This window comes from Littorina saxatilis, unplaced genomic scaffold (genome assembly GCF_037325665.1).
Source record: "Littorina saxatilis isolate snail1 unplaced genomic scaffold, US_GU_Lsax_2.0 scaffold_150, whole genome shotgun sequence".
In the NCBI taxonomy this organism is placed as follows: Eukaryota; Metazoa; Mollusca; class Gastropoda; order Littorinimorpha; family Littorinidae; genus Littorina; species Littorina saxatilis.
In genome coordinates, this window is record NW_027129730.1 from 102,790 (window position 1) to 130,624 (window position 27,835).

The following is a 27,835-nucleotide window of genomic DNA, read 5'->3' on the forward strand; positions in this document are numbered from 1 at the left end:
TAAAAGCTTTGCCAGATCCAGGCATTAAGCTCTACTCTTTACACATGTAATGGGCAGAGCAACATTGTTGAACAGCTGCTTCGTTTCTGTAAGTTTTCAGCCTGAAAGGTAGTAGGGTGGGTCGCATCTAAAATATGAATGTTTGTCTTGTCAAAACCTACATTTTAAGACTCCCTCTTTTTCTGTACTGGATTTTGTTTTTATCAGATTATTGTTTGGAGTTCTGAAAAGGAAGGTTCCTGTGTACACCATTATAGATATGACTTTTACTACATGTGTGTTTATGGTATAAATAGATATATAAAACTAGATATCTTTCTTCCCAATATGTGGATGAAGTCATCAGATTTGATCTGCTGCTAGTGATAACGTTTATCAACATAAGTAAAGTTTTTTGAGCTGACTGTATTGTGTGCATTTTGTTTGCAAGTGCTGATATGTTTGACTTTGTGCTGTAATGCTTTGTCTTGTCTCTCATTCTCCCTTTCAAAGTACGAGAACTCAGATTTTGTTCTGACACACTCATTGCATCATACAAACATCAATAAAGACACACACAGAAAGTCTTCTTCTTCTTCTTCTTGGCGTTCGCAGAGGTTACACAATCAGTCCAGCACTGGTGATAAATGTTGTCGTTTTCTCCAACTCCTGTCGACTGCCGTATAGTTTGGTCTGCAAGGGAGTTGGTGACGGCCACACTTCTTTTCGTTCCTCATCTAGTAAGGGACATCGCTGTAAGATGTGTTCCGCTGTTTGGTCCTCTTGACCGCAGGCACAGGTTGGTGATGGCGCCAGCTTGAACTTTCGGTTCATGTGAGCATTGAGCCTGTTGTGGCCAGTACGCAGCCTGATGAGGTTGACTTGCTGCTCTCTGGACATTGTGTGGTAGTCATCTCTGTTTGTCCTTGGCCTCATCAATGCCTTGATGATTGTCTTCTGCTCACTAAAGCTGACACTGTTTTCAGGTTGGTCTTCCACGGCTCCTTCTTTTGCCAGCTCGTCTGCCCTTTCATTTCCTGGTATCCCACAGTGTGCTGGTATCCACTGGAGGACAACTCTTCTGGTTTGTCTGACCATCTGTAATGCTTTGGCCAGCTGTGGGAGTTTGTCGTTCTCTAGGGCCTGAAGGACTGAAAGGGCGTCCGAGAGGAAGACAACTTGGTAGCAAGGGTCTGCGGAGTCCTGAACGAAGGAGGCGGCCTGCATGAGAGCTTCTGCTTCTGCTTTATAGTTTGTGCAGTGTTTGCCAGTGGCAACGCTGGATGTAGCTGTATGTCCCCCAGGGAACTGGATGAAAATGCCTGCACCTCCAGAAAGTGAGCCAAACAAACATTTTTCCTCAGAACATGTTATGGTATGCACAGGGGACATGAAAATCATGGAGAGAAGACTGTGCGCAGGAAGAAGAGAGAAACATTCAAACAAATGAAAACAAACCAGTAAATTGTTTAAGGTTGCTCTTGGCCACTCTGGTGACATGTACTTTATTCTACCTGTATTAGCGAAACCGATAGGCAAGATCCTGAAGGTCTAATCCTCGTCTCTGTTGCATAAACAACATCTCATCTTAACGTTTAGGGTCGATACTCATTGGTTGATCGCTAAAAATTCTTGTCTTTTTAGAATTTTTGACTTTTTCCTGCCATCTTCTTGTTGCAAAGGGTGACACTAAAACCATGAATTAATTGTAAGAGACTGATCGTGGCTATACCAGTGTAATATAATATGTTCTGCGAGAAATCAGATTTCTGAATAACCATGGATTTTTCCTGTCTGCGTTCTTTTTCTTAGCCATGTTTGCAATCTGTAGTTTGAACATCAGTCTATTGTTCTCCTTAGTCAGCTTAATCATTGCAATAAGATTGCGCATAACGGGTGTGCATTAAGTTGGCATCTGCTTATACAAAAAAACTATCAACAAATAAGCAAAAACAAGAGCACCCAGAAATGTTTCTGTTGTGAATGGGTCTTGTTCAGGGCTAGAGTCACACTTTTCTGGCAATCAACTAGCTGCACCATTCCTCTCCCTTGATGATCCTTGGGCCTGGCACGTCTCAAACTGGAATTCCAGATCTCGCATTGCCCATTTTCTTCTGCCTAGCCGGTGCTCTGGTCGGGGTATGTCTATCGGCACCCTTGCTGTCTGAAACATTGCCAAACAGGGTTCATTCTGTCAGTATTTATGGTAGTATTACATCTTCATGCAGGGTTCTCCACATATGTTGTCCGTTTGGGTTCAATGCCCCCAACTTCAACTTATAAAGGTGGTCATTTGGACCCACTGTAGTCATTTTCAGTGCAATACAGAACTCCCCCTGTGAATTCCCCGGTACACTTGTTTTTGTTCCTTTGGCTTCTATGGAGAGCTCTCCTAATGTTGATCAAATCGCACTCTGGAAACAAACCACCCACATAAAACTTAGCTTGGCTTCCCACATTCATAAGCCTCATATATTGATATTGATTGATATTCATTCTTGTTCAGATTTCAAAACACACGAACAGACGAAAAGTCAATTAAATCACTCAAGCTGTAAGGCACAGACACATCATAGTGATACTAGGAACAGCATGTGTGAACAAATACATTCAACTCCTTCCCATCTTCTTCACTGCGTATACACACAAAATATAACAAAGTTATTTTAAAAAAAAACTTACTCTGAGTTGAAATCCAGGGTATCCCAAGTTTTGTGTTGGGAAAGAGTTCTCTGCAGTTGGTGTGCCATCAAGAAAGTGTTGAGAACAAACCCTTGCAGGTGAAAAAAAAGCTTGTGCTGGGTTCTTCTTGTGTGTTGGATGCGGATGCAAGCTGTTGAAAACAGACAGATGCATATCAGATTTAACAATTTATGGCTCTACAAAGCAATTTTTATTGCTTTTTAATCACAGCCATGCTCTAACAACATGAAGTAAAAAATAAAAAAGAAAAGAAACGGAAACACACTGACACAGAAAGTGAGCCACATTTTTTGATCTCATGCACGGCAGATTCAGACAAGTATTTCATGCAGTGCCGGTGTGCAGTTTTTGTAACGTTCAAAGCTGTATAAATGCAGGTCTAGCTAAACGGTTTTGTAATCATGCTATGGAATTTGCAGAAAAAACAATAAATCGCATGAATGTCAGGCAATAAAATAAGTTGATCAAGAACTGTTACAGTGTTGCGCTTACCTGAACGGTGGTTGGCATGAACAGCACAGACTCGTGTGGAACCTGGTGAATTTTGCAAAGTTTAGCTTTCCATTTTGAAGACGGTAGCTTCCGTTGTCACAATCAATCATCGGGCAGTGACATGCCATTGTTAAAATCGATAATCGCTGAATTTACATCGACAAAACAACAAAATAAACACGAGACGCATGCGCACAGCTGAGGAGAGAAGACGTGCTTCTGCTGAGCTCCGTCGGAAATTGGCAGTTAACCCTGTTAAACTGCTAATTAACCAGCGAGGGTCAGCTACCATCAGCTACCATGTAACAGTGGGGAAGCCTCTCCTTTCTGAGCAGAACATTGGACAGAAAATGTGAGAATTGTTCCTCCTTTTACACGAAATGCCGGGGGGTCGAAGCTCGGTCAACCGGGGAAAGTCGAAGCGGAACGCGGGAAAGGGAAATAGCAACACAAGTCAAGACACCTCTTCGTCAGCATTGGATGACAGCGCTGACAAAACTAAAACGAAGAAAATTAGAACACAGCCTACAAAGCCTACAAAGCCTACTGAAAGTGTGAGTAACTCAATCCTTTCTCACTTCACACCTCTTACGAATCGACATCGATCTTTTTCTACCGGAGCCACGAGTGACACAAGAGAGAGCCTACCGATTAACTTTGGACACGGCCCCTCAAGTTCACCCAACCAACAACACACCGAAGCAGCAGGAGTGACAGTGACACAACAGGGCGACACTGCTAACGAACAAGTGACAAACGCGGACTTGATGAAGAAGTTGTGCAGTAATGGATATCAGCTCGAAAAGCTGAGCAACATCATTGAAGAACTGAGAGGTGATGTGCATTTGTTAAAAAATGAAAACGAGCAACTGAAGAAGGAAGTTACTGCCAGTAAGCGGAGGGAGGAGAATCTAAGAGCTGACATTGACATTGCACTCCGCCGCGCGAGACTAGCAGACGACAAGAGCGATGCGGTTGAGCAATACACAAGAAATTACAAACTTCGCGTGTACACCTTTCTGAGCCGGACACTGAGACTGCTGACCAGTGTGAGGATGCTGTGCTTAAACTGTTTCACGACAAACTGGGGCTTCGCAACATTCAAAAGAAAGACCTCGACGCAGTACACAGACTAGGGCGGAGAGAGAAGAGAGAGGGAACAATGCCACCAAGAGGCGTGATTGTTCGATTCATGTCAAGAAAAGTTCGTGACGAGGTGATAAAAAATAGGAAAAATCTGAAAGCATCCCAAAACACACGTGGGTCGCCCGTCATAGTTGAAGATCTGACTAAGAACATATACCAGTTGTATACCTACGCGCGACTGTCTCCAGTTACCAGCCAATGTTGGACAACAAGGGGAAAGGTGTTGGTGAAGGCGAAGAACGGAAGGATCATCCACGTTACATCAAGACGTGACCTCGACGATCAGCAGCTGACCTCAACACCACGTCATATTCATCCCCCCTCCGGACCACGAGACAGGCCATCACCCCCGGCAAGAAGAAACCAATCAACAGAAGGTAAAACTGGCGAAGGGAATGACAACTCCAACGACAACATGAGTGACACAGGCACAGACGTCGAAAGTAGACAACAACCAGTGACACGATTGTAGATTGTCGATTCTGAGATTGTCGATTCTCACGCTTTTTTGAACAAATAGTGACAGAACTACTCCGAGCTTGCCACGCCATTGAGACGAAGAAAAACGCTACTTTTAACTTGTGTGATGCCCCCTTAACCTGTTTCTACAGTGGCACACATTCAGTCTTTGATACAGTCAACTATGTGTGATGGTGTGGACTGTATCTGGAGCAGTTCTTGGAGTAAGCTGTCCTCTTTTTCTGCAGAACCTGTGGTATGTTCACAAACAAACATTTTTGTCTTTTGCTTATCTTTGTAAGTGTTTTTGCTTTTTGTAAGAATATGTTATGTTGTATGCTCTCACTCTTTGTACTTGTTATCCATGCTGTAAAACACTGTATTATGTCTCAAGAGCTATTCTGCTGGATGGAAGATAAACTGGGAGGGCAGCAGCTTTTGTTTCATGTCCTGGATGGTGACTGCCATATGATGTTATTGTCACCTTTTTTTCAGATGTTATTTAGAACAACTTTGATTTTTGTCAGTAACCTCTTCTTTCCTTCAAACCAGCATGTGCCACAGGTGGTGTTGTTTTTGTTGTTGTGTTTTCTCTGTTTTGCTGTTTGTAAATCCTGTCTTCTCCTGTATAACCCCTTTAAAATATGTACCATACATCTGCCTTTCGACTGCGCAGCTTCTGGTTGGCAGTCAGAATGTCATTCTGCTGTGTTCCTCTTTTTGGGTGATTACTATTATGAATATAGTGACTTTATTGTGCAAGATTTATGTAATTATGACGGTCGACATTGAAAATGTTAGTCTCTGTGTTTGTGAAAGTATTATTTATTGTTCTCCCTGTTCTTCCTATCTCTATTGTGGAAGATTGGGAGATAGCCCACATGGTGTATTATTTCCCATTTAATCCATGACAAATAATTTGGGAAATTGTGTTACCTTGTGTTCAGTAAATGTTAATGGTGTACATGACTATATGAAACGCAAGGATGTGTTAGCATATTTACGGAGCCAGAACTGTAATATTTACTTTTTACAGGAGACCCATATTAAAACTGAGGCCGAAAACTTTCTTCGCTCAGCTTGGGGTTACAATGTATGGGTAGCAGGAAAAGAAACAAATAAGAATTGTGTGGCTATATTATTTAATAATAATTTTATGTATAAAATGCATAATGTTATCCGGGATGATAATGGTTGTTATATCATTATGGATGTTGAGTTAAATGATATAAGAGTTACACTTGTTAACATATATGGTCCCAGCAGTGGAGATCACCCTGAATTTTTTGATGAAGTGATGGGTAAAGTCCAGACCATCGGAAATGACTTATTGATTATGGGAGGAGATTGGAATGTACTTTTGAATACAAAATTGGATGCACGCAATTATGTTAGTGGTGTTAATCGCCCCAAGTCAAGGTTGAAAATTAAGGATTTGATGTTACGACATGAACTGATTGATGTATGGCGAGAACTGAATCCTGAGAAAAGGAGATATACATGGCGTCGCTTTAATACTGTAAAACAAGGCCGTCTTGATTATTTCCTTGTGTCAGAAAATTTAATGAACAGACTTAATGGAGTGAATATAGGCTCGAGTTATCGATCAGACCATAGCCCAGTGTATATTTCACTTAAATCTGAAGAGAAACCTAGAGGCAAACCCTACTGGAAATTTAACAACTCGCTGTTGCGTGATAAGGAGTATGTAGATATCATTAAAAAAGTGATATTGGATATCAAGAAACAGTATGCAAAGATTGATGATTTGGATGGTATTGAGAATATTTTGAATTGTGATTTACATTTAGAAATAAACGACCAGTTATTTTTGGAGGTACTCCTTATGGAGATACGTGGCAAAACTATCTCATATGCCTCCTTTAAAAAGAAAAAAGAAAGAGAAAAAGAAGAAAATTTATTAAGAGAAATAAATGTTTTAGAATCCACATTTAGGGATGAAGATTTAACCACTCTTGAGGAAAAACAAAGAGAGTTATTGCAATTACGGGTTCATAAATGTGAAGGAATGGCTGTGAGATCAAAGGTCAAATGGATTAATGAAGGCGAACGTGCTAGTAAGTATTTTTGTAATTTGGAAAATCGACATTTTTGTAATAAAGCAATGAATTATGTTGAAACAGATGAAGGAAGGATGTTATATAATCAGGAAGATATTATGATTGAAGTTCAACAGTTTTATGATAAATTATATGCAGACAGGAATGTAGAGGATGTTGACCTTAGTCTTTTAAATGCCTCTAAATTATCTCCAGAGGAAAGTATGATGCTTGAGGGCATAATTACAGAAGCTGAAGCCTTAGCAGCCCTTCGCTCAATGAAAAACGATAAAAGCCCAGGTTCAGATGGATTTACTACAGAGATTTTTAAAATGTTTTGGAATGATATTGGTACTTTTCTTGTCCGTTCAGTAAATTGTAGTTTTCAACAAAGAGAGATGTCAATAACCCAGAGACAAGGAATAATTACATGTATCCCCAAAGATGGTAAACCTAAACAGTATTTAAAAAACTGGCGTCCTATTACATTATTGAACACTGTGTATAAAATTGCCTCTACCTGTATTGCAAACCGACTTAAAAAAGTTTTGCCAATGTTGATACATGAAGACCAAAAGGGATTTCTCAAAGGCAGATGTATTAGTGAAAACATACGTCAACTGTTTGATACACTCGTGTACACAGAAGAGCATAATATTCCTGGTCTCTTGTTGACGATTGACTTCCAAAAAGCTTTCGATAGTATTTCTTGGTCCTTTATTGAGAAAAGTCTTGATTTTTTTAACTTTGGACCGCAACTCAGACAGTGGGTAAAGACTTTTTATAATCATATTATTACATGTGTAACTGTAAATGGCCATTATACTGGATGGTTTGAGATACACAGAGGCGTTAGACAAGGGGATTCTCTTTCACCTTATTTGTACTTAATTTGTGCAGAAATTTTGTCTTTAATGATTAGACAAAATGATAAAATTAAAGGGATTAGATTAAAAGAACGAGATGTTTTACTGTCGCAGTTTGCAGATGACACCACCCTTTACTTAGATGGAAGTAAAGAGTCATTTGTAGAAGCTATACGTACACTTAAACTGTTCGCAAATATGTCTGGTTTGAATATGAATTACGATAAAACAAATGTTATTTGGATAGGTAGTAGAAAGAATTCGCATGTTAGATTTTTACAAGATCAAAATTTTTGCTGGAACCCTGGTATTTTTAAGGTTTTGGGTATACATTTTTCGGTTGATTTACAATGTATTGTTCACATTAATTATCAGGATAAATTAAAATATATTAAAAAGATTTTATATGTATGGGGAAAGAGACATCTTACCCCACTAGGTAAAATAATAGTTATTAAAACCCTTGTATTGTCAAAGATTACACATTTGTTTATGTGTCTGCCCGATCCTGATAGCAACTTATTGAAAGAATTGGATAAGTTGTTATTTGATTTTTTATGGAGTGGTAAAAGAGCAAAAATTAAAAAGACAGTAGTGTGTAAACCCCTTGAAGAAGGGGGGTTAAATATGGTGAATATTTATGTATTTTTGTCAACATTGAAGATCGATTGGATGCGAAAAGTTGTTTGTGGTGATTCATGTTTGAAGACATTTGTTATGGATATGTATCCAGAACTAAATATTGTGAATCTGGTTGGTAGCAATTATATAAAAGTGTTGAAAAATACGGTGAAAAACAAGTTTTGGCAAGATGTGTTAAAGCATTATGAAAAGTTATATGCAAAATGTTTACCCGTTAATATTGATGAATTTTTGTACGAATGTCTTTTTTATAATGATAACATAGTGAGAGGTAAAAGAAGCATTTATTATAAGAGTTGGCATGAAGAAGGAATTGTACACGTGAAACATTTAGTAAATTTGGAGGGTAAATATTTGAATTATCAAGAATTTTCTGAATTATTTCCCAATGTTAAAAGTGATATTTTGTTGTATTGTGGAATTATATCCGCTGTGAAAAGCTATCAGAAGAAATTGAATTTTAAGACATTGAATTGTCAGCATGAATCAGTGGATAGTAGAGTGTGGTCAGTGATAAAAAAAGGAAACCATGTTGTGAAGAAGGTGTTTGTGCAGTCTAACGATATTCCATCCGCGGTTTCAAAATGGAATAGCACCAGTGAAAGCAATATGAATTGGAAATTAATTTTTTTGAAACCCTTTCAAAGTACTGTTGATGTCAGTTTAAGGTGGTTTCAGCTGCGACTCCTACACCGGATTCTACCTTGTAATAAATATTTATATTTATGTAAAATTAAAAATTCAACGCTCTGCACATTTTGCGGGTATCATGAAGAGACAATTTTTCACTTATTTTGGGAATGTATGATTGTTAAAACCTTCTGGATTAAATTGAATAATGTATTGCACAAAGAATGTTTACATTGTGAACATTTGACTTTTTCAAAAGGATTGATAATATTTGGAAATGATGATAATGTGAACACTGATAATGTTTTAGATTTGATTATTCTTTTAGGAAAATATTATATTTATAAATGTAAACTTCAGGGCTCAGTTCCGCTTTTGAATGTTTTTTTGAAAATATTAAAACAAAGATATTACATTGAAAAGAAATTGAATCTTATCAGGAATAGAAATGTTGAATTTTTGTAAGAGTGGTTACCCTATGCGAATATATGTTAGGTTATTGACCAAGGCGAAGTGTCCATTTCAGCTTAACTTTTTCTACAGTTTAAAATTGTAGGTTTTTATAAGATTTTAGGCAAGAGTGTGTGTGTATGTCTTATGTCTGTCTGCTTCACTTATCCTCTTACCTGTCTGTCACCCTGTCCAATCTTATGGGAGTAGGGGTGTCTTGTATTTTAGTGACTTTTGACTATTGTAGGGTGGAAGTTCAAAAAGAATCTATTATTTGCATTATTACTAAAGAGTATACATTATAAATGATACCACCACCATCATTACCCCCCTCTCGCTCTCTCTCTCTCTCTCTCTCTCTCTCTCTCTCTCTCTCTCTTTTTTTATTTATTTATCAGTATTGGAATCTGCATGTGATGTTATGCTCCGGCCATACTTAAGTGAACGGTATGTATGTCCGTCTGTCGGTTAGGTCCTAATGTTGTATGTCTTGTATACTTGCCATTTACATATTTATTATACATGTTGAAGGATGAATGAGGATACATTGTAGACGGATGCATGTTATGGATTAAAAGCCCCACGATGATGTGCTTGGCAAATACAAAAAATAAAAAAATAAAAATAAAAAAATAAACACAAGTGTCTGACTCGTCAGTCGCAGAACATACGCAAAGCTGTGTTACAGACGATTTGTTTCCTCGAAAAAATGACGCAGCCAATGAGAGGCGTCTGTGCGGTCACGTGATTTTCCTTCTTTGTTCCATGTAAACGTCGGAACTGTTTAGTGGTGTATTTGTGGCGTTTTGCTGGCAATGAGGGACTTTGCGGAGATTTCTCTCCCCTACCCCCACGCGGTGGCGCTTCGGTAATTTGGGTTCACATACGTACTTCCTCTGCCTTGCGTCTAACTTCTAAGCAGTATCTTTGCTCTACGAATCGACACTTTCACTGGGACATTTTTCTGTAAAGATGAAGAATTTCGGCAATATGCAGCTCTCCGAGCTTCGGAATGAGTGCAGGAAACGAGGAGCCAAACTTGACGGGCGCAAAAAAGATCTTGTTGAGAGGTAAGTGGAAGAAAGTGAGATTTTTTTCAGTGTTTACATCAGTCGGGATCGGTCTGCTTCTTCCTGCGGCTGCAGACAACTTGTCCTGGTTTTTTTCTCTCTTAATTTATATCATTATTATTTTTTTAAATGCTTCTGGATCATTTTGATATTTTCTTAGCGTCTACTTTGAGGTACTGAATGTCTTTGTTACGGATTTTGGCCTAGAAAAGGTGCAATTGTTTCTGAGAGAGAGGGAGAGAGAGAGAGAGAGTTTTGTGTGTGTGTCTCCCAACTCCGCCGCTTGTTTCGTTTCCCCGTCAATTTTTCTAAGAAATTTAGGATCCAAAACTTTAAACTTGCTCTAAAATGCATGAGTTACATTCATTTCAAGAATAGCATTCATATCACATTGACAAAATAATGACCGTGAAGCATGTTTTGTTCACCGTTGTGATAGATCTAAAAAGTTATGTTCATGTTCCAGTATGAAATGATGTTTTGTTGCAACTTGTTTTGTAACCTGGTGTAACTTTTCTTCTTATTCTTTTTCAGACTAGAAGCTTACGAGCGGAATGCAAATTTTGGAAACACTACAACTCTTGAAAAAGATTACATGATGACAGTGCCGGATGCTAGCCTCTACAGGGACATCAACCTGGACTCCCCATTGCCTGTCATCACAGAGGGAAATGTTGCTGCCTACCTGCGCGTAGCAGTGATGCCAAACTCACCAACATCGCTAAGGATCTGTACAGAGAACGGTACCTTAGTTTTTGTCGTTTTGCACCAGGACAGTTCAACACAATCTTTGTTCGATCAAAGTGTCAGGCGCAAATGAAATCAGATGTAAGCTACATTGTGGACATTGAAATTGTCTGTGATGGTTTGGTGTGTGAAGCTCAGTGTGAATGTGCTGCTGGGATGGGACCAACAGCACACTGTAAGCATGTGTCTGCTGTGCTCTACGGTCTCAGCATTTATGTGGCTGAAGGCAACATCAAGACAATGGAAACATGCACTCAGACTCTTCAGCAATTCCGTGCTGTCAAGCGTGCGCATGGTGGGTCTCCTGTAAAAGCTGAAAATCTGAAGCTGCCTTTTGGTGACAAGATAGTGTTTGATCCCAGACCAGTCAGCGGCAGAGGAAAAGAGGACTACGAGGTTGTTTTCTTTAATACCTGGAAGGCTTGCCCGCTAGTATCTGAAAGACCTGTCTCACACCTCTTTGAACCGGCCAACATTAGAGCAGTGGTCAATGACCATGACTACTGCAAAGAGCCACTGGAAGACCAGTGCCTCAAGGGCCTTGGGATTGTGTCCCTGACTTCCAAAGAAAGGAACACAATAGAACAGCAGACGAGAGGACAAGCAGGAAACAGTCAATGGGTCATCAAGAGGACGAAAAGACTTCAGTCATCTAATTTTGGCCGCATGTGCAAACTGACATCTAGAACTGATCACAAACTGCTAGCAAAAAGCCTGACCTGCACGAAGCCAGTCTGCAATGCACCATCACTCAAACATGGGAAAAAATATGAACTGACAGCCCTACAGAAGTTCGCTGTGGCTACGGGCAAGCAGGTAACCATGTGTGGTGTGTTTGTGTGTGAATCCCACACGTTTCTTGGCGGATCACCAGATGCTATTGTGCAGGAGACTGACGGATCTAATACAGTGGTTGAAGTGAAGTGTCCATACAGTGCCAATCCCGCAGTGGGGCACTGCGGTTATGAAATTAAAGGCCCCTCCTGTTTTTGGAACCGCAGGAGCTTTCTAGTTTGCTGTTAGGTAGATTTTTGGTTCCTCTTTCCTGTCATGCTCTCTTTTTCTTCGTGAATTCTTTTCCTTTTTCTGCCTTCTTGCTCATTCACCTGTATTTTTTCAAAAAATCTCTTCTCTTGCCGCTTGTCTCGCGATTCATGTATAGTTTAATCTGTTAGTGTTCTGATGTAAGTCCAGCAGTAGATAGGTTAAGCCTATTTTAACACACTGGAAACTGGTAATCTTCCAGTAGGTATTAATTTAGTTTTACTAAAGCCTGCTGGGACACAAGTAATGGGTTAGTGCATTTGTAAACAGGAATCGCTTGACAAGTGGCCCCCTTCATCCCCCCCTTCCTCGTCCTGATATGGCTCTGCGTAGTCGGCTGGACGTTAAGCAACAAATAAACAAACAAATACAGTGCCAAGGATCTCATGATTTTTGAGAAGACTGTGCCATACCTTGAGGAAAGTGGTGGACATTTACAGCTGAAAAAGTCTCACGACTATTATTACCAAATTCAGGGTCAGATGTGTGTGGGAGTCAGCAGGGCATATTTTGTTCTGTACACTTTCAAAGATATGGTGACATTGAACATTCCAAGAGACGATGTTTTCATCACAGCCATGGTTGACAAATTACAGGTCTTCTTTGACAACCATTTCAAACCTGCTCTGCTAGAGACATATATATCTGTACAGAGACTTTGCTGATGAGGCGTCTGAAGCAGAGCAAGGTGAAGTGGAGGCCTGATTTTCAATCTGGCACTCTTGAAACTTTCGGCATCACCTTGTCTTTGAAAGGAGTAAAAGTGTCACAGACTGCTGAAAGTAACTGTGTAAACTGATACTACTAACCTGTTGACTAAGGAGGCAGCAAAAAGAAAAGACACAAATTTTCATGAAGTTAAACATACTGTCCCCATTGCCATTTTAACTGTGTGAAAGTTGTTAATGTTCTTTCTCTTTGTCTCCATCACACACAAACACACTCACATACACACTTTTTACAACGAATAATTAATACACTGTGAAATCATGAATGCAAACAATCAGTTTGACAATGAGTTCTTGATTTAATATATTAATACACTGTGAAATCATGAATACAAACAATTAGTATCACAATGAATTCTTGATTTAGCTACAAAAAGTATGTACTTGTTCAAGAACTGTATGTCAAGAGGCAAAAACGTTGGTATTAACAATGGAATACAGTGGAACCCCCGATTTAAGACCCTGTTTTCTCAGATTTTCTGTTAATAACCTCTGTAAATCACACCATCCCCCCCCCCCCCCTCATTTTAAAGAAAAAAAATAAAATAAGGGTTCCACTGTACTTCATTTTCAGCCAAGATACTTGCACTGTAACTGTAATGTATGTATTGTTTTGATAAAGCCTACATTCACATTGGTATGGGTGAACATTATGTGTAATCACAACTTCCATCCAGTCATTTTAATGTTACTTGCTTGAAAAGATTTGGCAACAATAGACACTTGTCAAAAAATCATGATGTGAAGACTGAGAATTTCAAAGTGCTATGCCTACATGTACACATGATTACTAACATTATTATCCAATAACTTAGTGATTGTTAATCTCTGTTAATGTTGTAATATTGAACTTTGTGTTAAATACACTGGACAGAACAAAATAAAACATTTTCAGTATATGTGCACAGTGCTGTTTGAGTTTTCATATCAAACTTTGTTAAAAGGATAGTCCTCGTGTAAGCATCTCAGATCTGGCCCAGCTGATACATAACTTGCCCAGACCTGGCCTAGCTGATATATAACTTGCCCAGACCTGGCCTAGCTGATACATAACTTGCCCAGACCTGGCCTAGCTGATACATAACTTGGCCAGACCTGGCCTAGCTGATACATAACTTGCCCAGACCTGGCCTAGCTGATACATAACTTGGCCAGATCTGGCCCAGCTGATACATAACTTGCCCAGACCTGGCCTAGCTGATATATAACTTGCCCAGACCTGGCCTAGCTGATACATAACTTTCCCAGACCTGGCCTAGCTGATACATAACTTGGCCAGACCAGGCCCAGCTGATACATAACTTGCCCAGACCTGGCCCAGCTGATACATAACTTGCCCAGACCTGGCCCAGCTGATACATAACTTGCCCAGACCTGGCCCAGCTGATACATAACTTGCCCAGACCTGGCCCAGCTTATACATAACTTGCCCAAACCTGGCCCAGCTGATATATAACTTGCCCAGACCTGGCCCAGCTGATCCATAACTTGCCCAGACCTGGCCCAGCTGATATATAACTTGCCCAGACCTGGCCCAGCTGATACATAACTTGCCCAGACCTGGCCCAGCTGATACATAACTTGCCCAGACCTGGCCCAGCTGATACATAACTTGCCCAGACCTGGCCCAGCTGATACATAACTTGCCCAGACCTGGCCCAGCTGATATATAACTTGCCCAGACCTGGCCCAGCTGATATATAACTTGCCCAAACCTGGCCCAGCTGATATATAACTTGCCCAGACCTGGCCCAGCTGATATATAACTTGCCCAAACCTGGCCCAGCTGATATATAACTTGCCCAAACCTGGCCTAGCTGATATATAACTTGCCCAGACCTGGCCCAGCTGATATATAACTTGCCCAGACCTGGCCTAGTTGATATATAACTTGCCCAGACCTGGCCTAGCTGATATATAACTTGCCCAGACCTGGCCTAGCTGATACATAACTTGCCCAGACCTGGCCTTGCTGATATATAACTTGCCCAGACCTGGCCCAGCTGATACATAACTTGCCCAGACCTGGCCCAGCTGATACATAACTTGCCCAGACCTGGCCCAGCTGATATATAACTTGCCCAGACCTGGCCCAGCTGATACATAACTTGCCCAGACCTGGCCCAGCTGATACATAACTTGCCCAGACCTGGCCCAGCTGATATATAACTTGCCCAGACCTGGCCTAGTTGATATATAACTTGCCCAGACCTGGCCTAGCTGATATATAACTTGCCCAGACCTGGCCTAGCTGATACATAACTTGCCCAGACCTGGCCTTGCTGATATATAACTTGCCCAGACCTGGCCCAGCTGATACATAACTTGCCCAGACCTGGCCCAGCTGATACATAACTTGCCCAGACCTGGCCCAGCTGATATATAACTTGCCCAGACCTGGCCCAGCTGATACATAACTTGCCCAGACCTGGCCCAGCTGATACATAACTTGCCCAGACCTGGCCCAGCTGATACATAACTTGCCCAGACCTGGCCCAGCTGATACATAACTTGCCCAGACCTGGCCCAGCTGATATATAACTTGCCCAGACCTGGCCCAGCTGATACATAACTTGCCCAGACCTGGCCCAGCTGATATATAACTTGCCCAGACCTGGCCCAGCTGATATATAACTTGCCCAAACCTGGCCCAGCTGATATATAACTTGCCCAGACCTGGCCCAGCTGATATATATAACTTGCCCAAACCTGGCCCAGCTGATATATAACTTGCCCAGACCTGGCCCAGCCGATATATAACTTGCCCAAACCTGGCCCAGCTGATATATAACTTGCCCAGACCTGGCCTAGCTGATACATAACTTGCCCAGACCTGGCCTAGCTGATACATAACTTGCCCAGACCTGGCCTAGCTGATACATAACTTGGCCAGACCTGGCCTAGCTGATATATAACTTGCCCAGACCTGGCCTAGCTGATACATAACTTGCCCAGACCTGGCCTAGCTGATACATAACTTGGCCAGACCTGGCCTAGCTGATATATAACTTGCCCAAACCTGGCCCAGCTGATATATAACTTGCCCAAACCTGGCCCAGCTGATATATAACTTGCCCAGACCTGGCCCAGCCGATATATAACTTGCCCAAACCTGGCCCAGCTGATATATAACTTGCCCAAACCTGGCCCAGCTGATATATAACTTGCCCAGACCTGGCCCAGCTGATATATAACTTGCCCAGACCTGGCCCAGCTGATATATAACTTGTCCAGACCTGGCCCAGCTGATATATAACTTGCCCAAACCTGGCCCAGCTGATATATAACTTGCCCAAACCTGGCCCAGCTGATATATAACTTGCCCAGACCTGGCCCAGCTGATATATAACTTGCCCAGACCTGGCCCAGCTGATATATAACTTGCCGAAACCTGGCCCAGCTGATATATAACTTGCCCAAACCTGGCCCAGCTGATATATAACTTGCCCAAACCTGGCCCAGCTGATATATAACTTGCCCAGACCTGGCCCAGCTGATATATAACTTGCCCAGACCTGGCCCAGCTGATATATAACTTGCCCAAACCTGGCCCAGCTGATATATAACTTGCCCAAACCTGGCCCAGCTGATATATAACTTGCCCAAACCTGGCCCAGCTGATATATAACTTGCCCAGACCTGGCCCAGCTGATATATAACCTGCCCAGACCTGGCCCAGCTGATACATAACTTGCCCAGACCTGGCCTAGCTGATACATAACTTGCCCAGACCTGGCCTAGCTGATACATAACTTTCCCAGACCTGGCCTAGCTGATACATAACTTGCCCAGACCTGGCCTAGCTGATACATAACTTGCCCAGACCAGGCCTAGCTGATATATAACTTGCCCAGACCAGGCCTAGCTGATATATAACTTGCCCAGACCAGGCCTAGCTGATATATAACTTGCCCAGACCTGGCCTAGCTGATACATAACTTGGCCAGACCTGGCCTAGCTGATATATAACTTGCCCAGACCTGGCCTAGCTGATATATAACTTGCCCAGACCTGGCCCAGCTGATATATAACTTGCCCAGACCTGGCCCAGCTGATATATAACTTGCCCAGACCTGGCCTAGCTGATATATAACTTGCCCAGACCTGGCCCAGCTGATATATAACTTGCTCAAACCTGGCCCAGCTGATACATAACTTGCCCAGACCTGGCCCAGCTGATATATAACTTGCCCAGACCTGGCCCAGCTGATATATAACTTGCCCAGACCTGGCCCAGCTGATATATAACTTGCCCAGACCTGGCCCAGCTGATGGAATGGAAAGTCACTTTTAATTGTCAAAAGACAGAATTGTTGGACATTTGTAGGCAAAAAAAATGTGTTGCTTCCACCATTGTATTTTGAAGATGCACTTTTGATTGATGTTGAAAATCACAAGCACCTTGGCGTCATCCTACAAGGTAATTGTAAATGGGATTCCCACATAAAAAGTCTCATTGCTAAGTGTAGAAAGTCAATTGCGTGTTTTGGTTTATTCAAGTATCGTCTAAACAGAAAATCGCTTGAAGTTATATACAAATCCTTTATATTACCATTGTTTGATTACGCGGAATTTATTTGGGATAACTGTACGAAGTGTTTGGCAGACGAGTTGGAGACCTTGCATCTTGATGCAATCCGAATTATTGTAGGTGCAGTTCGTGGTACAAGCCACCAACAATTGTATAATGAATCGGGTTTTGTGCTGTATCATAAAATTGTAATTCGTTTAACCCCAGCATATTTATATTCCAAACTGCCTGTCTTGGTTTCCGATGTAATCCAAGGCTTACCACAGACGACGTCCTCTTGAACGTAAGGTTCCATTATGCAGAGGTGAGTTATGTAAATCTTCATTTTTTCCTTCAACGACAGCTTTGTGGAATAATCTTCCAGAAAATATACGACAAACGCAGTCAATTGGTGAATTTAAAAGATTTTTGATGAATGGAGATGTTGTTGTTCCACAGTATTATTATTTAGGCAACCGTAAGGCACAGGTATTTCACAGCAGGTTGAGATTAAATATGAGCGATTTGCAACAAGACCTTGTTAACCGACACATCTCTATCATTTAGAATGTACGTGTGGAGTACGCCCGGAAGCTTAAGACGCTGAACACTTTTTGTTACATTGTCCAAAATTTAAAGAACATAGAACCATTTTATTCAATAGTCTACCAACGTACGCTCTGGATTGCAAAACACTTTTGTTTGGCAATACTGATTTAACTATATCTTTGAATACGAAAATATTTTCTGCTGTACAAGATTACGTTATGTCAACTGATCGCTTCGGCTGATATTATATTAACAGTGACAGCAATAGATGTAGCAAAGCATTCTCTCTCTCTTTCTCTCTCTCTCTCTCTCTCTTTCTCTCTCTCTCTCTCTCTCTCTCTCTCTCTCCCTCCCTCCCTCTCTCTCTCTCTCTCTCTCTCTCTCTCTCTCTTTATTTGTATAAAATATTATGAAATGTTTTGAAAAAAAAAGGGTTGAAGTTATCACTTGTTCGCCATGTCTTGTTATCAGAATGTGTATTGATTATCAGTTTTGGAACGTGTCCATAAGCAGTCTGCTTGTTAACGTTCTTACTGTTGTTACTGTATATAACATGTATACACGAAATTAATAAAAACACGCTTAAACCAAATATAACTTGCTAAAATAATATATCAGAATGGGGAACTTAAGTTCAGGTAGGAGGGCGGTGTATGTGACTTAGCCTTGTGAATAGTGAATAGAGCTATATGAGAGATCAAATCAAATCAAATCAAATCAAATTTTATTTTACGAGGGTTGTGGCATAAGCAATATAAACGAGCTTCTTTTCAACCAGCCCTCGCCCAGAGAGGGACTATTCTAATCTTACATGCATATATATATATACACAAACGTAAAACAATTACAAAAGATAAGCATGACAGTAAAAAAAAAAAGAGAGAGAGAGAGAGAGAGAGAGAGAGAGAGAGAGAGAGAGAGAGAGAGAGAGAGAAAGAGAAAGAGAGAGAGGTAAAGAGAGAGGGAGAGAGAGAGAAAGAGAGAGAATACGAATACGAATACGAAAGTTTATTCAGTTTTAGGCCAGAGCCCCTTCTGAAGGGTATGCGCCCATATACAACATAAACATAGTAAAACATTGTGTTTCATAAATGACCCAAATTTGTACACATCAAACAGTAATACATGTGTACATAAATCATGTCACAGTGATTAATCTTTTCATTCCCTGATAAATGTATTGTGCTAATTTGGATATTTGAATGACATTTCCAGTAGACATAAGCAAAGTATATCGGTACATACATGGATGATTATAATATTTTGGCTTTATCAATAATACTCTTAGGTCACGTAGTGCAGGACAGCAAAACATAAAGTGTATTTCATTTTCTTCAGCCAATTTACACAGACGACACAACAAATCTTCCTCACTCCGTACACTATACCTACATCTGTGTACAGCGAGATCCGAAACACCGAACCTAAATTTAGTTAATGCACTTTTCACATAGCTGTTCATTTCCATATCTATATACGCTTCAGTACTGCTTCCGGTCTTAAACAATCTGTATGTAGAAAATCGATCACTGCTTTGCATATGGTCGTTCCAGTCTTGCCATCTGCAATCTATCAATCGTTGTCTAAAACATTTCAAAAATCCACCAATACTGTCCACCCCTTGGTTGTACCATACATCTGCAAACCCATGAGAAAACAAACACTTTCGAACGTCCGTCGCCCATGTAATTTTGCCATTACAATCTAAATTATAGAGAACTTTGTATGCTTTACATGGAATCTTAGAATTGTCCATTTTTGTTAATTTTAGCCAATATATAATGCACTTTACATATGAGTTTAGATATATTGGGAATCTTCCCAATTCACCATACACAAGGTCGTTTGGTGTTCTTAAGTCTACATGTAGGAATCGTTTCTAAGTGCAGTTTTTCTATTTCCGTACCTTTTTGGAAAGCCCAAATCTCAGCACCATATTGCACAATCGGTTGAACTTGAGAATCAAACAATTTCGTAAACAATTTGTAAGAACTACTCTCTAACTTGTGCAACACACGAAGTATACCAAACACTGCCCGTTTGCCCCTACTCACCAAATCTTGACACGAAACATTAAAACTGAGTCTCGTGGAAAAATATATTCCTAGATACTTATAAGCGTTAACAACAACAACTCTATCTGCACCATAGTTCCATTTTTCACAACTAGCTAAATATCCTCCTTTACGGAAAACAATAATATTAGTTTTGTTCATATTAACTTTCAACTCCAATCGAGAAGCTGCATTGTACAAATTATTCAGCTGTCTTTGCAGGCCAACAACAGTTGTGGAGAGCAATACAATGTCATCAGCAAAAAGCAATATGAAAAATTCAACAAAATCAAATGTCACACCATGTTTTCCATTTTCCATTACTTCCAAAGCTAATTCATTAATGAATAACGAAAACAACACAGGGCTACATACATCACCTTGTTTTACCCCATATGTACAATTTATTACATCAGTAAATTTAGCGCCACATCTTATTTTAGCTTTCACATCCAAATACATGCTTTTCACACAACGATGCAATTTTCCTCTAATACCGTTTTTCATAAGTACAGGCCACAGAAGTTTCCTAGAAATCGAATCGAATGCCTTCTCAAAATCAACAAATGCTACATACAATTTTCTGTTATTTGTAAACTGTTTCTGAATGGCCGCCAGGAGTGTAAAGATATGGTCAACTGTTGAATGATCTTTTTTAAATCCAGCTTGATGTTCACCAGTAATATCATTTATGCTAATCCATTCCTGCAATCTGTTATTAATTATGGAGCTATATAATTTACTGCTGACATCACACAGTGATATTCCCCTGTAGTTATTGGTGTCATTTATCTGACCTTTCTTAAACAGAGGCAAGATTATTGATTCCTTCCAGTTGTCCGGGTAAAAACCACTATCAAACAAGACATTAAACAACCTTACCAAAAACATCACCACAGCCTCACCCGAATGCTTGAACAACTCACCAATCAGCCCATCTGGACCAGCAGACTTTCCGTTCTTCAGCTTTCTAATTGCAAGAGTGACCTCTTCTTTCGAAATCGGTCTATCTAATACATGTTCAACAACATCCTCATCATTTCCTTCATCATTAACATCAGCATTTTCATCCACAGCACCATCAACGACGTCCACTATAGCTACATGTGTGTCCTTCTCTAATACATTCTTAAAATGTTGGAACCAATCATCTAAAGTAATGTTATGACGCGGCTGCGTTTTCCTCCGTGAAAGTTTCTTCATAGTTTCCCAAAATAGTTTCTGCGATTTTACTGAGTTGCTCAAGTCAGCGATTAGACCAGCGTTGTAGCTTTTCTTTTTCCTAACAATCAGGTATTTATATTCACGCCTAGCAATGCAATATATATTTTTATCAATAACATCTTTTGATTTTCTACATTTATGTAACATCTTACGGACATAACTTCTTGCTGTTTGACATTCGTGGTCAAACCATTAACGACTTACCGTACCACCCATTGAAATTCTTTTCTTCATGCATTCAGCTTGCTGTTTTATAACATCATTAAACTTGTTCAGTGCGGCGTTAACATCATTCTCAATTAAGGCAGCAGCATTGACAAGTTCGTACTGTACATCACCTGAGTTCATTAAAGAGGAGAAGGCAGCCGCACATTCAGTCTTCCAACAATATTTGGCAACAAATTCGTCAACCATACAACCAGCTTCATTCATAATGGCATTCGGCATACATCTTTTAACATTCAAAGCCAACTCCACCGGCATATGGTCTGATTCAATACGCTCTAAAACATTCAACTTGCATTTATCCGCAGCTGATTCAAATAGATTTACAGACATCAAAAAGTAGTCATTCACACTGTTTCCACTGTCAGAAATAAATGTGTATCGTCCACGAAGGTCACCTTGACACATTCCATTTAGAATACACAATCCGAAACCAGTACACATACAAAGCAATTTTTCCCGTAATTGTTCAAGATTTTATCTTTGGAAGACCTTTTTGTCTCAAACAAATCAACTTTACTAACATGTACATATAAATCATTTTCGTCAACATAATCAGGTGTAATATCCGAGGTCCTAGAATTCAGGTCACCACATACGATTACATCTACATCATCCAAAGACAAAAGACTATCCGCCAAGCATGATTCTAAAATATTTATTCCATTTTCAAAATCAAAAGCAGTATAATACGGTGAATGTTCAGGTGGAATGTATGCGCAGAGAAGCAAAATGTCCTTAGAGAGAGAGAGAGAGAGAGAGAGAGAGAGAGAGAGAGAGAGAGAGAGAGAGAGAGAGAGAGAGAGAGAAAGAGAGAGAGAGAGAGAGAGAGAGAGAGAGAGAGAGAGAGAGAGAGAGAGAGAGAGAGAGAGAGAGAGAGAGAGAGAGTTTCGCTCGCAGTTCACTATTTGAAAAAGCAACGAGATGATAATAATGTTGACGAAGATAATGATGATGATGATGATGAGGATGATGATGATGATGATGATGATGATGATGAGGTTGTGTGTGCGTGTGTATGTGTGTGTGTGTGTGTGTGTGTGTGTGTGTGTGTGGAGGGGAGGGGGTGTGTGCGAGTGTGTGTTGGATTGTGTGCGAGCGTGATTGCAGGCATACGGCGCGCGTGTGTGTGCAAGTCGACTTTTTTTTCCTTTGTATTTTATTGACATACATGTACATTTCAATGTTCTGTTATGCATTATGTATTCGTATAGGTAATGTTGTAGTTTGTAATACTGTATGATTGTGACTGATGATTGTCCTTTTATTGTCTCTATTTTTACATTTAGTCAAGTTTTGACTAAATGTTTTAACATAGAGGGGGAATCGAGACGAGGGTCGTGGTGTGTGTGTGTGTGTGTGTGTGTGTGTGTGTGTGTGTGTGTGTGTGTGTGTGTGTGTGTGTGTGTGTGTGTGTGTGTGTGTGTGTAGAGCGATTCAGAGTAAGCTACTGGACCGATCTTTATGAAATTTGACATGAGAGTTCCTGGGTATGATATCACCGGACTTTTTTTTTCCAGTTTTTTGATAAATGTCTTTGATGACGTCATATCCGGCTTTTTGTAAAAGTTGAGGCGGCACTGTCACACCCTCATTTTTTAATCAAATTGATTGAATTTTGGCCAAACAATCTTCGACGAAGGCCGGACTTCGGTATTGCATTTCAGTTTGGTGGCTTAAAAATTAATTAATGACTTTGGTCATTAAAAATCTGAAAATTGTTAAAAAAAATTTTTTTTTATAAAACGATCCAAATTTACGTTCATCTTATTCTTTATCATGTTCTGATTCCAAAAACATATAAATATGTTATATTTAGATTAAAAACAAGCTCTGAAAATTAAAAAAAATAAAATTATGATCAAAATTAAATTTCCGAAATCGTTTCAAAAACTATTTCATCTTATTCCTTGTTGGTTCCTGATTCCAAAAACATATAGATATGATATGTTTGGATTAAAAACACGCTCAGAAAGTTAAAACGAAGAGAGGTACAGTAAAGCGTGCAATGAAGCACAGCGCAACCGCTACCGCGCCAAACAGGCTCGTCACTTTCACTGCCTTTTGCACTAGCGGCGGACTACGTTCAATTTCATTCTGTGAGATCCACAGCTTGACTAAATGTAGTAATTTCGCCTTACGCGACTTGTTTTTTCAGTTACTAATACGTTTCCGTTGACTCTTTAGTGTATCTATAACTGCGTGTTGCTGGGTTATAATGAATATGAGTATGTTTTCCATTCCCGTTATGTTTCAGTTGTCTCTTCATTGCATTAACTTGAAAGTTGGGGGACAAAAGAATGTTTTACGCACTAGCCTTTATTTTCTTTGGCAGAGATCATGTAACATTTGCTCACTAGAACATCAGAAACTGATTTTATGAAAATAGAAGAGGAAGGGGGGGGGTTATTTTTAGCTTTAGTTATGGCCTATCAGAGCGCACTCGGTCCTTTGAAGCCGTACAGACTGCAATTGTTTGGAAAACAAACAAACTAATGGAGTAGCATTGTTAATCAAATAATTATCAGCAGTACTAAAGTTACATATTATCCGTCACAAAGTAGCCTTGTTACTGTTAGCGGTCTACGCTGCATTTCATTGCGGGGGAAAAACACAAAAACAATCAAGTGTCAGCAATATTGAGTTACGCATCCGAGTAACCCGAGAACGCCGTGTGGACTGCAATTGTTTGGAAATCAAACGAACATCAGAGCGATTATTACGTCCACTGCCTAGCTGTCTGCGTGCGTGACTGCGTAGGACAGACAGAGAAATTAACACACACACACACACACACACATACACACACACGCGGACGCACGCCCGCACACACACGCACGCACGCACCAACGCACGCACACACACACGCTCACACGGACGCACGGACGCACGCACGCACATACACACACTCTCTCTCTCTCTCTCTCTCTCTCTCTCTCTGGTAAAAAAACAAACCCAGCATTATATTCTAACAAGTAAAAGAATTTTTGTTTTAACTTTAAAAAACATGTTTTCAACATTTTGGACCTTTCATAGACTAATCCGATCTTCCCCCTGATGAAATTAATCACTGGAGCGACGGAAAGACACTAATGGTATTCGACAGATAACAAGAGACAGCATTTGTTTTCTGAAAAAAGTATGTATTTCCTTTTTAATCAAACAAACAAAAAATCACCCTAAACCGCCGGAAGTTCGATGACAACAGCACAGCGGGGCACCTTTTTACATTTAGTCAAGTTTTGACAAAATGGTTAAACATAGAGGAGGAATCGAGATGAGGGTAGTGCTGTATGTGTGTGTGTGTGTGTGTGTGTGTGTGTGTGTGTGTGTGTTTGTGTGTGTGCGTGTGTGTGTGTGTGTGTGCGTGTGCGGTGTGTGTGTGTGTGTGTGTGTATAAAGTGATTCCGAGAAAACAACCGGACCGATCTTCATGAAACTTCACATGAGAGTTCCTGAGTATAATATCCCCAGACGGGTTTTTCATTTTTTTTATAAATGTCTTTGATGGCGTCATATCCGGCTCTTTGTGAACTCAGAACTCAGAACTTTATTACACAAGGATAAAGGTTTTAGGCTTAGCCTAATCTTCCAACCTGTCCTTGGAACATATACAGAGAATAATTGTAAACAAAAGCAAAGACTGCGCACATACCTCATCAAAGTATTAAACTAATAAAACCTCAAATAATGGTCGAGTATAAACATAAAAAATATTGGACTCACAAAGTCATACAAAACAAAACCAGACACCAACAAACGTAAATGTTTTTTTAAAATTTCTTAAAAAAGTACAGCAATGTATTGCCGAACAGGGCCAAATACAGGCAGCTAAAGTTTCAAGAAGAAGGGGGAGGGGGACGAGGGATTACACATTCAGATTAACTACATATACAATATTTAAAAAACAAACAAACACTTAAGAGCATTGCATACATTATCCGAGTACACAATGGAAACTAAACATCAGGGGCAGTTTATTGTGTGATCAAATGTGTGTGCAACTGCCTTTTAAAGGCCTTTAAGGATGCGGATCGTTTGATTTCTATTGGCAAAGAATTCCACAGAGATGATCCTGAAAAAGCTAAGCTGGATTTATAAAGATCTATACGAGGAATTGGAGGAAGTAAATTTTGAGACCCATACCTCTTCGTAACATGTGTAAAATAGGATTGCACATAACTGGGCACATCACCATGAACTAATTTATACATAAAGACAGCCTTATTGTATGCAAGGTGGGTTTTTAGGGGAAGGAAATTAAGACTGTTTAACTTCATTTCTGTAGACATGCGAGATTCATACAGGATAAGTTTTGCAGCACGACGGTACAAAGAATTGAGTTTCAATAAGTGAACATCACTGCAGCCATCCCACAATATCGAAGCAAAATTAATATGAGGCATTATATGAGCATGAACGAACATTTTTAATGTTTCAGATTTGGCATAATGTTTGAGTTTTGAAAGTTGAGGCAGCACTGTCACGCTCTCATTTTTCAACCGAATCGGTTGAAATTTTGGTCAAGTAATCTTCGACAAAGCCCGGACTTTGGTATTGCATTTTAGCTTGGAGATTTAAATATCAATTAATGAGTTGTCATTATAATCGATTTTTCGCAAACAGGTTTAAGGTTGATTGCATTGTATTCCTTGTCTTCTCCTAAATTCAAAAATATATAGATATGTCATGTTTACTCTAAAAATGTGATCTGAATGAAAGAAAATAGCTTCAGTAAGTACTAAGGACGCTTGCTTCGCGGCGGCGAGCGTGACCCGTCTCGGACTTCGGTATGTTTAGCCGAGACTAACTGAATGTAGTCTCGGCGATGATTGGTTTGTGGTGTTTACTTGACTAAATGTTTTCATATCGCTTTACGCGACGGTTATGTTTTAGTTTAGCAGGGACAGATTGTAAGACTAGGCGTCAGACTAAAATCTCCATCCTTGAGCAATAAAGTTCGTTCGTTCGTTCGTTCGTTCTCTACCTCTCTGTCTCTGTCTCTGTATTTCTCTCTCTCTCTCTCTCTCTCTCTCTCTCTCTCTCTCTCTCTCTCTCTCTCTCTCTCTCTCTCTCTCTCTCTCTCTCTCTCTCTCTCTCTCTCTCTCTCTCACTGTCTGAATTTTACCGTCGATCACTTTACATGTGTAACCTCAATTAACATGTTGCATGTTTCGCTTTCGATTTGTATGTTGCTTACTTTGTCATTTTGTTGTTTATGTTTATTTGCTTGTTTGCTTACTTGTCGATTGTTTGCTGGTTCGTTCGTTTACTTTGTTTATTTGTCATGTTGCTTTACTTGTTTATCATGTATTAGACATTTGTATTAGAAGTAAGGACCGGTTGTAAGAAAAGATTTCGTCGCCTTAAACCTCTATCCTTGAAAAATAAAGTTCCATCATCGTCATCATCATCTCTCTGTCTCTCTCTCTCTCTCTCTCTCTCTCTCTCTCTCTCTCTCTCTCTCTCTCTCTCTCTCTCTCTCTAATAATGTATCGATTGAACACTGTTTTTCCCGTATTTGAAACATATGACGTCAGAGGCCTTGTTTAAACGCACACAAAAATCCTTGGAAAATGCCTAGGACGACATTTTCGCTCAATGAGTCAACTTCTTAACAACTACTTTCGCGTTGAAATCCTCTTACCACCCATGTCTGATAAGATATGTACATGAAATTGATTATGTGGTGTATCTAGCAGTGTTTTGAAGATTTCAACAAATTAAATGTTTTCGATGAATCAGCAAAAACCTACCGTCAATTTAAGCACTTTTTCTGACATGACAAATAACAGCAGACCTAATGTCTCAAATGACTTGAAATTCCGTATTTACTTTACGACACGTATTAGCACCAATCTCCAAAAGTTTGAAGGTAATGCGTTGGCGAGTTACTCAAATGTATCATTTTTTGTCTCATTACCCGCTAAAACGGCTTCAAAAATTGCCTTTTATGCCTTCTGAGAGGATTGGCACCTAACATGCTTAACATGTTTCGTTTTAGCAGTTCTGATTTGTTGTCAATTTCAACGCGGGAACCTTGATTTTGTGAATTTGATTTTGGGGGTGTTTGTATTGTTGGTTCCACTGTATCGACACTACGTCATGTAAACTCAATCTGTTTACTGAATAAGTCAGGGGAATAAACGGCCTTTCCAGTCATATAATTGGATTTACGATCAACAGACTCATCAGAAAGATCTGCCCTCAAACGCATGTGTAAAGTGGTTTTTTTGACGAGTAGTGTAGTTCATGTC

The 27,835-nt window shown here is 40.0% G+C and overlaps 2 protein-coding genes across 2 annotated transcripts in view; both read right to left on the reverse strand.

Annotated features, from left to right (window-relative positions):
- LOC138957956 (carbohydrate sulfotransferase 8-like) overlaps positions 1 to 27,835 on the reverse strand; it is a 129,603-nt gene that overhangs the window by 13,276 nt on the left and 88,492 nt on the right. The window lies entirely within an intron of this gene.
- LOC138957959 (uncharacterized) lies at positions 1,355 to 3,348 on the reverse strand. Its single transcript, XM_070328977.1, has 3 exons — positions 3,175 to 3,348; positions 2,662 to 2,812; positions 1,355 to 2,143 (listed from the first exon to the last, which is right to left on the reverse strand). The coding sequence occupies exons 1-3, from the start codon at positions 3,300 to 3,302 to the stop codon at positions 2,003 to 2,005; spliced, it is 420 nt and encodes a 139-aa protein (XP_070185078.1). The 5' UTR covers positions 3,303 to 3,348; the 3' UTR covers positions 1,355 to 2,002.

Excerpts from the sequence above, each read along its gene's own strand:
- LOC138957959 (XM_070328977.1), bottom strand. The coding sequence starts at position 3,302 with ATGGCATGTCACTGCCCGATGATTGATTGTGACAACGGAAGCTACCGT. Across the intron at positions 2,813-3,174 it reads TCATGCCAACCACCGTTCAG|CTTGCATCCGCATCCAACAC; the intron begins GTAAGCGCAACA and ends TGTTTTCAACAG. Across the intron at positions 2,144-2,661 it reads ACCCTGGATTTCAACTCAGA|ACAGCAAGGGTGCCGATAGA; the intron begins GTAAGTTTTTTT and ends GCAATGTTTCAG.